The sequence below is a fragment of the Oncorhynchus keta genome, chromosome 19 (genome assembly GCF_023373465.1).
Source record: "Oncorhynchus keta strain PuntledgeMale-10-30-2019 chromosome 19, Oket_V2, whole genome shotgun sequence".
NCBI classification, from domain to species: Eukaryota; Metazoa; Chordata; class Actinopteri; order Salmoniformes; family Salmonidae; genus Oncorhynchus; species Oncorhynchus keta.
In genome coordinates, this window is record NC_068439.1 from 9,872,796 (window position 1) to 9,884,774 (window position 11,979).

Consider the following 11,979-nt stretch of genomic DNA (forward strand, 5'->3'; position numbering starts at 1 on the left):
TTAGTAGTAGAGGTATTACCATTAGTAGTAGAGGTAATACCATTAGTAGTAGAGGTATTACCATTAGTAGTAGAGGTATTACCATTAGTAGTAGAGCTTTACCATTAGTAGTAGAGGTATTACCATTAGTAGTAGAGGTAATACCATTAGTAGTAGAGGTATTACCATTAGTAGTAGAGGTAATACCATTAGTAGTAGAGGTATTACCATTAGTAGTAGAGGTATTACCATTAGTAGTAGAGGTATTACCATTAGTAGTAGAGGTAATACCATTAGTAGTAGAGGTATTACCATTAGTAGTAGAGGTATTACCATTAGTAGTAGAGGTATTACCATTAGTAGTAGAGGTATTACCATTAGTAGTAGAGGTATTACCATTAGTAGTAGAGGTAATACCATTAGTAGTAGAGGTATTACCATTAGTAGTAGAGGTAATACCATTAGTAGTAGAGGTATTACCATTAGTAGTAGAGGTAATACCATTAGTAGTAGAGGTATTACCATTAGTAGTAGAGGTAATACCATTAGTAGTAGAGGTAATATGATTAGTAGTAGAGGTAATACCATTAGTAGTAGAGGTATTACCATTATTAGTAGAGGTAATACCATTAGTAGTAGAGGTATTACCATTAGTAGTAGAGGTATTACCATTAGTAGTAGAGGTAATACCATTAGTAGTAGAGGTATTACCATTAGTAGTACAGGTATTACCATTAGTAGTAGAGGTATTACCATTAGTAGTACAGGTAATACCATTAGTAGTAGAGGTAATATAGTAGAGGTATTACCATTAGTAGTAGAGGTAATACCATTAGTAGTAGAGGTATTACCATTAGTAGTAGAGGTAATACCATTAGTAGTACAGGTATTACCATTAGTAGTAGAGGTAATACCATTAGTAGTACAGGTAATACCATTAGTAGTAGAGGTAATATAGTAGAGGTATTACCATTAGTAGTAGAGGTATTACCATTAGTAGTAGAGGTATTACCATTAGTAGTAGAGGTAATACCATTAGTAGTAGAGGTATTACCATTAGTAGTAGAGGTATTACCATTAGTAGTAGAGGTATTACCATTAGTAGTAAAGGTAATACCAAGTCAATACATGTTTAAATCACCTGGCAGCAATTACAGCTGTGAGTCCATAACACTACAAAATGTGTGTAAAGCCAAGGGGTGTGACTACTTCCTGAAGGGAAGTAGAGTTCCTGTATACCCCAGCATTGATGGACTTGTGGGTGAAATGATTATCTGATGTAACATATTGATGTAATAGATTAAAACATCAGCTATATCTGCCGGTTCTTAAATGAACACGGCCGTTTAGGATTATTCGCTGAATAGGTTGACTATTTGAACGTATTTGAAAGGTATTTGTGTATTTCCTGCTGCGGATTTCTTTGTTATTTTTTTTGTAAGACTATCTATAGGAGCTGTGTTTGCCGGTTTATGTGTTGTCTGTCAAGGCTTGTTTTGTACACTAGAGGGCACTATATGTTGGGGTCATGGGTCACTGGTCGTGTGCGTGTGCGTGTGCGCGTGCATGTGTGTGTGTGTGTGCGTGTGTGTGTATAGGAAGGGTTCAGCACAGGTGAGAGGAGAGCACATGCAGTTGTTACCGTATCACAGAGACAGCTTATAGAATGCACCTTTTCTATAGGAATAAGTGTTTTGGAGCTATTTATATATGTTATATACGCAATGAATGGGAACTTCACCTGAAAAGAGTAACGTTTGGAAAGCTGATTCTTATGGCCGTGTTATGGACAGCTCTCTCCTGTGCCAGCGGCTTTTCATAGGACAATCACCACCACATTATCTTTGCCAGTTCATGGATATCAAGTCCTCAATATTTACATTTTTACATTGTCTTAAATAAATCAATAATTTGGGTGGTGCTTTAGGTATGTTAATTTTCTATACACAGTAGATGATGGAATGATCACTGAAGCAGTCTGGAGGAACAGCTGAATTTAGAATCCTGACAGGACGTGTCACCAAGAGCCAACAGAGGCAAAGTCCCATTAGACATTTGTTGGTTGATTCTCGTTGGTTCTTCAATTAATTGAGTAAAATACATATTTTCAGTCGTTTTTCTATCCTTAGCAGAGGATTTACCTCATTAAAGTCACCTAAAATAATACAATCATTTGACCAATGCATTGAATTAATTAACCACAACGGTGGTGATAATATTGTAATGGACGATTTGTTATTTCTGAACGTTCGCTTGACCTGCTCGTCAGTCCAAAGTGGACATATTTGTATGCCTGGCAATCAACAAATGTACATTGTTTAAAACACACGTTTACAAGTCTAATTTCTGGCAGCTGCAATAAGTCCCCTACGCAGAACGAGACGTGAATGAGAGGCTTGTAGAATCTTGACTCTCATGTTTTCAGTTGATCGTTCGCCGGTAGGGAGTCCTGCGTGCTCGGGGCATTACCGACTCAAATGACAGCCTCAAATGTACTAAATGAGTCAAAAGATTTGTTATTTTGACTGAACGATTGGAAAAGATCAGATTCAGGAAAAAGAGAGACTTCCATCACTAGTCCCTTGTTGAATAGTGGCACAAAGGGTTATGGGATATTAGAATCCTTGTCTTAACCTGTATATTATTAACCTAGATCTATTGCTGCCTGGTATTGTGATGCAATCATTTCCATGGTAATGTAGAATGTTCATTTAAAATGATCATGCAATGGAATGCATTTCAGTTGAATCAACAAATCACAGCACATATTTTAATTCCTGCTTTGTTCCTATGGGTGTACTTGCAATGACCGCCAGCCCACCCATTATGCCATCATTGACTTGAATGGGGACGCCAATTCTATTAATTATATTTCTATGGCAGCACATGCTCCAATCAGGAGTGGAGGACATATGCTTATTAGTTATTATGGTAACCGTGATCATTCGGCTGGCCAATTGCCATCATCCAAAATTCCAAGACTGTCACAGTCCTACACTTGAATGAACTGATCCCTCTTACTGAGTAAACAGAGGCAAAAAGGCAACACACTTTTGCGTTAATAGAAACAAAAACATTTGCCTGTGTGGCATCAAACACATTGTGGAAAAACCAAATGAAGAAAGTGGGACTCACAAGCAGAAATAACTTCTTATAGCCAACCTTCAGAAACCCCACCACAAGTCCTCTTCCTCTGTGTGCGTGGGGGGAGGGGGAAGAGAGAGAGAGAGAGAGAGAGAGAGAGAGAGAGAGAGAGAGAGAGAGAGAGAGAGAGAGAGAGAGAGAGAGAGAGAGAGACAGGGAGAGAGACAGGGAGAGAGAGAGGGAGAGAGAGAGAGAGAGAGAGAGAGAGAGAGAGAGAGAGAGAGAGAGAGAGAGTGAGTCAAGCTGCTACATTGGAAGCAAGAGGAAGGCAGAAGTCATAAAATGACTCACTTAGTTTTCCATTGGAGTGAATTCCACTGACAGAAAGCAGAAGTAGTAAACAGGTAGTGTTGGTTTCAGCACCATACCGTTTATCTACTAACTGCACCCTCTTCGTCACCTCACAACTCATTACAGAAACAAGGAAGGAAGGAAAGGAAAGCATTCTGTGACAGTAGTGGACATGCCAAGGTGGCCTTGAAAAGCTCTTGCTACCGTATCAGTGAACATTGGCTAATTCTTAAAACCACTTCCAAAAGAGAGGTCTGAACAGAAACAGATGTGCATGCATGTTCTGTTGTCGGATTCTGTTTGAATGCTGGACAAAATGTCCTCAATAGTAGATGATTACGTTTTCTAATGCAATCTGTGATGGGGAATGAGGCTTTAGGAGGCTTTTTCCCATTCTAGTAATACTATTTCTATGTTCCAGAAGAGGATAGAAACAGAGAGCTGTGCATGCATGTTCTGTGATGAGGTAGGTAGGTAGGTAGGTAGGTAGGTAGGTAGGTAGGTAGGTAGGTAGGTAGGTAGGTAGGTAGGTAGGTAGGTAGGTAGGTAGGTAGGTGTACCCATTGCTTTCTCCGTCCTTAAGCAGGTAGAGATGGTGCTTGTTGGTCTGCAGCTTGGATGCACTTGTGATTGGGGCTGTCAAGTATTGGGCCTGGGGAAAGACAATAGAGTGAATGAAACCGGAGCCTACGGCAACACAAATAGGACACAGCACGAACCCAACCACCCACAGTAGCTTGGCTACACACCTTGGCTGAGGCTCTTCCAAGTTCATCAATGACTGCTGCAATTTGGGGTTGGGGATCTGACCTACATTAAATAATTTTCAAAAAGAAAAAGAGGAGAAATGTTAAGAGAGGAGATGGTGAGGTTTGATTCATTTCAAACTGTAACAGCAAACCAATCAGGGACAGGTTTCCACACAGCGATGGAACTTTAGGCTTCCGAGTGCTTTAACACTTTCAACAACGGCCGAAGACGTAACATGCTTTTCCCCAAAAACACCAAGCAGGGAGAACAGTCACTAACTGTGTTGTTAAGGCGTGTGTTGATACTGATTGGACCGAAAGAAAAAAGGCATCGCTGCTCTCAGATCAGCATTCTCCATTCAAAGTATTACCTTAACATTAGAATTATTCCACCTAGTGGCTGCACATATTGAGGCGGATTATTATAATGCTTATCCAACAATCATACCCCAGCTGTTAGAGCAGGTCCTTTAAAACTCTAGGCACCATTCTGCCTTCTCCCTACTGCCATTCTGCCTTCTCCCGACTGCCATTCTGCCTTCTCCCGACTGCCATTCTGCCTTCTCCCGACTGCCATTCTGCCTTCTCCCGACTGCCATTATGCCTTCTCCCGACTGCCATTATGCCTTCTCCCATTCTGCCTTCTCCCGACTGCCATTCTGCCTTCTCCCTACTGCCATTCTGACTTCTCCCTACTGACATTCTGCCTTCTCCCTACTGCCATTCTGCCTTCTCCCTACAGCCATTCTGCCTTCTCCCTACTGCCATTCTGCCTTCTCCCTACTGCCATTCTGCCTTCTCCCTACAGCCGTCAGCCATTCTGCCGTCTCCCTACAGCCGTCAGCCATTCTGCCGTCTCCCTACAGCTGTCAGCCATTCTGCCGTCTCCCTACAGCCGTCAGCCATTCTGCCGTCTCCCTACAGCCGTCAGCCATTCTGCTGTCTCCCTACGGCCGTCAGACATTCTGCCGTCTCCCTACAGCCGTCAGCCATTCTGCCGTCTCCCTACAGCCGTCAGCCATTCTGCTGTCTCCCTACGGCCGTCAGCCATTCTGCCGACTCCCTACTGCCTTCAGCCATTCTGCCGTCAGCCATTCTGCCGTCTCCCTACAGCCGTCAGCCATTCTGCTGTCTCCCTACGGCCGTCAGCCATTCTGCCGTCAGCCATTCTGCCTGCTCCCTACAGCCGTCAGCCATTCTGCCGTCTCCCTACAGCCGTCAGCCATTCTGCCTGCTCCCTACAGCCGTCAGCCATTCTGCCTGCTCCCTACAGACGTCAGCCATTCTGCCTGCTCCCTACAGCCGTCAGCCATTCTGCCTGCTCCCTACAGCCGTCAGCCATTCCGCCGTCTCCCTACAGCCGTCAGCCATTCTGCCGTCTCCCTACGGCCGTCAGCCATTCTGCCGTCAGCCATTCTGCCTGCTCCCTACAGCCGTCAGCCATTCTGCCGTCTCCCTACAGCCGTCAGCCATTCTGCCTGCTCCCTACAGCCGTCAGCCATTCTGCCTGCTCCCTACAGACGTCAGCCATTCTGCCTGCTCCCTACAGCCGTCAGCCATTCTGCCTGCTCCCTACAGCCGTCAGCCATTCCGCCGTCTCCCTACAGCCGTCAGCCATTCCGCCGTCAGCCATTCCGCTTTCTCCCTACAGCCATCAGCCATTTTGCCTGCTCCCTACAGCCGTCACCTATTCCACAGTCCCGCAGACCATGTGTAACCATGCCACCCCAGAACCTTGAAATTCGGCTTCTTCACCTGCGGGATCGCCTGAGACCAAACACCCGGACAGATGGTTAAGCTGAGGAATATTTGTCTGTAATAAAGCTTTTTTGTGGGGAAAAACTCATTTTGAATGGCGGGGCCTGGCTCCCAAGTGGGTGGGCCTATGCCCTCCCAGGGCCACCCTTGACTGCACCCCTGCCCATTCATGTGAAATCCATAGATTAGGGTCTAATGAATATATTTCAATGAACTGATTTCATATATCAACTGTAACTCAGTAAAATGGTTGAAATTGTTGCATGTTGCGTATATATACACGGGAGAAGGCAGAATGGCCTTCGGAAAGTATTCAGCCCTTTGACTTTTTTTCACATTTTGTTAGGTTACAGCCTTATTCTAAAATGGATTAAATAGTTGTATTCCCTCATCAATCCACACACACACACACACAATACCTTATAATGACAAAGCATAGACTTCATTTTTTTTAATACTAATTCATTAAAAATACAAAAACTGAAATATCACATTAACATAATTATTCAGACCCTTTACTCAGTACTTTGTTGAAGCACCTCTGGCAGCGATTACAGCCTCGAGTCTTCTTGAGTATGACCCTACAAGCTTGGCACGCCTGTAATAGTGGAGTGTCTCCCATTCTTCTCTGCAGATCCTCTCAAGCTCTGTCAGGTTGGATGCGGAACGTTGCTGCACAGATATTTTCCGGTCTTTTCATAGATGTTTGATAGGGTTTAAGTCCAGGCTCTGGCTGTGCCACTCGAGGAAATTCAGAGACTTGTCCAGAAGCCACTCCTGCGTTGTCTTGGCTGTGTGCTTAGGGTCGTTGTCCTGTTGAAAGGTGAACCTTCGCCCCAGTCTGAGGTCCTGAGCGCTCTGGAGAAGCTTTTCATCAAGGATCTCTCTGTACTTTGCTCCGTTCATCTTTGCCTTGATCCTGACTAGTGTCCCAGTCCCTGCTGCTGAAAATGATCCCCACAGCATGATGCTGCTACCACCATGCTTCACCGTAGGGATGATGCCAGGTTTCCTCCAGATGGTCTGAGTCTTTAGGTGCCTTTTGGAAAACTCCAAGTGGGCTGTCATGTGTGTTTTACTGAGGAATGGCTTCCGTCTGGCCACTCTACCATAAAGGCCTGATTGGTGGAGTGCTGCAGAGATGGTTGTCCTTCTGGAAGGTTCTCCCATCTACACAGAGGAACTCTAGACCTCTGTCAGAGTGACCATCAGGTTCTTGGTTGCCTCCCTGACCAAGACCTTTCTCCCCCGACTGCCCAGTTTGGCCGGGCGCCAAGCTCTAAGAAGAGTCTTGTTGGTTCCAAACTGCTTCTATTAAAGAATAATTGAGGCCACTGTGTTCTTGGAGAACTTCAATGCTGCAGAAATGTTTTGGCACCCTTCCCCAGATCTGTGCCTCGACACAATCCTGTCTTGGAGGTCTACGGACAATTCCTTCGAACTCATGGCTTGGTTTTTGCTCTGACATGCACTGTCAACTGTGAGACCTTATATAGACAGGTGTGTGCCTTTCCAAATCATGGAACGGCACACTCCAATTAAGTTGGAGAAACATCAAGGATGATCAATGGAAACAGGATGCACGTGAGCTCAATGTCCTGTCTCATAGCAAAGGGTCTGACTAATTATGTAAATAAGGGTATTTCTGTTTTTGTTTTTTTATAAATGTCATTATGGTGTATTGTGTGCAGATTGCTGAGGATTTTTTATTTATTTAATCAATTTTAGAATAAGGATGTAACGTAATAAAATGTGAAAAAAGTCAAGGGGTCTGAATACTTTCCGAAGGCATTGTTGGTAGGCTATTTCTCTTTTAATACAGTCATTGCATTTTCATTTGAAGCATCTCTTTAACCTTTGCTTGTTTGTAATAATTGCAAAGACATTGGCAACTTCGTATTTGTGGTCAACTTCATTGTGAAGTTATTGGCCGTCAACAGAGAGACAGATAAACAGCCATCAACGCACATAGCTGTTAAACATCTTGATTCTATGTTTAGCGGAGATCTTCGGTGTATAAAGTGACTCAAAAGGGAGGAAAAAAACATAACATGACTCAGTAGCTGTTCTATGCGTGGTCTGAGGCAGTCGGTAAATAACGAGCGTTTTCAAGTACCATTTTAGCGTTGACGGTTTCGGGAAAACAGCTCTGAGATTCAACAATGATCCTGTGAAGGTTATAAAGGATTAACTCAGCGCTAAGATGATTTTGGGAAACCAGGCCCTGTGCCTCAGGATCTGTGCGTTACGAGATGTCGACGATGAGTTTGACGGGTCTTCTCCCCCCGAAACGCCTCGATCACACCGACAGCATCATTGCATTTTTTTTGGTACACCAGAATTACATTCATTTCCAATTAAACGTTGCGTTCGCCTTGCAGCATTACGTTGCAATGCGTTCTTTGCGGTGATTTATGGAATGTATGCATCAGACTGTATGTGTAGACGGCTTGACAGAAACGGAGGCAGGAGGTGAATGTTGAACTGTTGTTGCACACACATCCCGATGACGCTGCTATTTTGTGCCGCTGTCGGTGTGATTGAGGCGTAAACGCCCAGGAAGCTCAGATTCAAATTCCCATTAAACAGCTTTGCAAGCGTTTTAATCATGTCAAAATAAGTTATTTACTCACCGAATATGGAGTTTCGCTGAGCAACTTTCTTAATTTATTGACCAGTATGTACTTCATATTTATACCTTTTTTAGAAGTGAATTCTGGCCGTAATGGCAGTAAATTAAAATATTTGTTCAGCAAAACTTCATATTTGATGAGAAACATATTTTGACATTAAAACGCTTGCAGAGACGTCCAATGGGAGTTTGAATTGGAGCTTCCTTGGGCATTAGAGACATCTGGGCGGCAGGTAGCCTAGTGGTTAGAGCGTTGAACTAGTAACTGAAAGGTTGCAAGATCGAATCCCCGAGCTGATAAGGTCTGTCGTTCTGCCCTTGAACAAGGCTGTTAACCCACAGGTCCTAGGCAGTCATTTGAAAATAAGAATTTGTTCTTTTATCTGACTTGCCTAGTTAAATAAAGGAGAAAAAAACGTCTCTCCGGCATAGATACTGGAGCAGGTCCCTGGAGATCTATAGACAGGTTGGCTGACACCAAAATGATGTGGCCGGAAGTCGTGAGTCGTTATGATTCTGAACAGTCAGATAGCTACCAACAATGACAAGAAGCTGCCTTGTGGTAGCTCGTTGCATCTTGTTATTGATACCCATAAAACCTAGCTGTCAAACAAGGAAATGGTTCCAATAATTATTCCCATAGGAGACTTTAGAAACGCTTAAATTAAGGTCTGTGTTTGGTGTAGTTTTAACCTGGCGTGACGTCTTGATAACAGTGTAAATCAATTTAGGACAAAAAAAAAAAAGGAAACGCTAATTAGTTGCTAATGTGGCTTTCATAAAGAACTACAAATCCCATGATGATCTGGATGAGATTACCGAATCGAGGTAAAGGTAGGTAATCTCCGGATTAACTCTCTAATGTTAGCTACATTTTGTAATTAGTAAATTGGCTACACTTCTTTAAATGTACAATTCCGTGAACTGTCTTGTGCATGTTTTATATTGACAACACCTGTTAGCAAAGGTGCCAGCAAAAGATGACGTGCAAGAGCTTGCAGGGATTTTTAGTCTTGTGTAGCCGATGTGAAATGGCTAGCTAGTTAGCGGTGGTGTGCGGTAGTAGCGTTTCAATCGGTGACGTCACATGCTCTGACACCTTGAAGTAGTTGTTCCCCTTGCTATGCAAGGACTGCGGCTTTTGTGGAGCGATGGGTAACGACGCTTTGAGGGTGACTTTTGACGTGTGCAGAGCGTCCCTGGTTCGCGCCCAGGTCGGGGCGAGGGGACGGACGTAGAAGTCTGTACTGTTACACTTGCATGATGTCTACTTTGATTATAATTAGCATTTTCGAATCAGGGAGTAAATAGAGCCACATTTATTGATAAGTCACCTTGTCCAAGAGAGATTTCCATGGTTATCAAAACGTCACTCCGGGGTACGCCTACACGAAACACAGCCCTTATTATAAGTGCTTCTAATAATAATGGGAAAACGCATGGAACCATTTCCTGTTTGACCGCTAGTTGTTATGGGCATTATGACATCTCCACTGTGGGGCTCTATTGATCTCAAGTGTATTTTAAAGTATTGGTCTGATATGGTAGCCTAGTGTTTCATACTGCTCAGTGATCTTTTATCCAAAATAGTCAAAATGTTAGAATATAAATGTTGGTTACATATAGGCTTTATAGCCAGTGTGTCACTTTGCATTAGCATGCTGGGGAAGGGATTGAATGATTAGTAGAAATTCGGACATTTCTGATTTGCTAACTTTTTGAATGCGGCATGTGTATTACAAGCAGTTCAGCGAGTCTGAAATGTCCTTTTCTCGTGGTGCTTTCAATACAACTGGGAACTCGAGAGAAAACATTAGGTTAAATTCACATTGTATCTTCAGTTCGGAAAGTCAGAGTTTTATAAAGATGCACAAGTTTCTGACTTGGAATTCCCGAATTGCTGACAATTCAAAACGATTTTACACAGTTGTCTTAAAACCCACTGAAGTCTAAATCAATCAATCAATCAAATGTTATTTATATAGCCCCTCGTACATCAGCTGATATCTCAAAGTGCTGTACAGAAATTCGGAGATTTCCTAAATCCCAGTTGTATTTAACGCTCCACTAGTTCAGACGAGCACATTGAACACCGCATATCGATACACTATTGACGTCATGCACAACTGTATTGGGTTGACAGGGCGGATGCTCTCTGCAATCATGTTGTAAAGAACATCACATGTAGCCAGAGGTAGTAAACGTTGCTTCAAAACATTATTTTTTTTTGCATATAATCTGCCAAAATGAAAATAATTATGCTAAATGAAAAGCTGTTCTTGGCTGCTGAAAACGACAAGCCTAACGTTACCTTCCCAGCGATTTTCCACTTGCAATTAGGTTTTGGTCCAAAACTGTAATCGTTTCAGGGAAAAGATGGTTTACATCAAAAGAGGTTTCCATATTCTTTGAAAGGCGTCTATCTCGGAGTATAAAAACAGTTTTCCCGCAGGTGTTACTGCTCGCTAACGTGGGGGGGTAGGCTAGCCAGCTAGAGATTTCTGCTAAACAATATCACTGCTGTTAGCAAAGCTAACTAACAACGATAGCAACATTGGCCACTGAAGACACACAGCAATTGCAAGATGATTTTACAGTCACTAAAAAACATGTTATCAATTGCCTACGAGCGACAGTATCAAAAGGCCGACCAAGCAGTGGTAATAATGTATCAATCCTGTCCGTCTATCCATTGTGTGTCTGTTGTGGACTGGAGACACTCCCCGGTTACCCAAAACCATAGTACAACCAAAAACACGGCCCACCATTTTCTGAAAACCTCGTCTACTAAAAACGTTCAAAATTCAAAACATGTCAATTTAACAATCGCAACATACACAAGAATTTAAAATGCTTCGATTGAAAATCCCTATTAGTTCGTGTGACGCATCCTGAAATTAAACGTGTGCGTTTATACATTGCACTACGGTAAATGTTTCCGGGTCTCTCATGGTTCGATAACGTGGTGAGGAAAGCCAATGTGAACAAGCCCCGAGCATTCTAACATTCGCACCTACTCGTCAAAGGTCGCTGCACGATGCTATTTTGTTGTTGTTGATAGACTGTCGGGTAAGAGGTTATTGTCTGTCCACAAAACAAACAAAAAAACATTATAATACAGTAGTGTTTTTGTTTCCACAAACTATAAAGTCAAGTGTATCCATTTAGCATAGGCTAAGGGATTGTCAATCTGAGACCAAATTATTTAATTTGTAATATATATATATATTATATGTAATATAATTGATAAAGGCCTTACTGTATCAAGCCATTGCACCAGCAACTGCCTGCCTTTGGAAGATATCATAATATTGCTTATTGCAGATGAGCAGGCACCTAGAATGTGTTATTGCTCTGTTCTATATTGTGCCAGTAGCCCTTGGCCATGTCAGTAAAACAAATTACATTTGAGGTGGTATACTCCTA

The 11,979-nt window shown here is 42.8% G+C and overlaps 1 protein-coding gene across 9 annotated transcripts in view; it reads right to left on the minus strand.

Moving 5' to 3' along the window:
- The window catches only part of atat1 (alpha tubulin acetyltransferase 1), a 46,792-nt gene extending 35,436 nt beyond the window's left edge, over positions 1-11,356 (minus strand). For 2 of the 9 annotated variants that reach the window (XM_052469304.1, XM_052469310.1), the window contains exons 1-4: positions 10,865-11,331; positions 4,164-4,224; positions 3,975-4,066; positions 3,115-3,172 (exon numbers count right to left, since the gene is read on the minus strand). In XM_052469304.1, the coding sequence (XP_052325264.1) occupies positions 3,115-3,172; positions 3,975-4,066; positions 4,164-4,224; positions 10,865-10,956 (303 nt within the window). In that variant the 5' untranslated portion in view covers positions 10,957-11,331. Of the gene's footprint in view, positions 1-3,114; positions 3,173-3,974; positions 4,067-4,163; positions 4,225-10,864 lie in introns of all 9 variants that reach the window. The other 7 variants (XR_008070071.1, XR_008070072.1, XM_052469305.1 and 4 more) reach the window with 7 other exon arrangements.
- Positions 11,357-11,979: the final 623 nt, after the last annotated feature.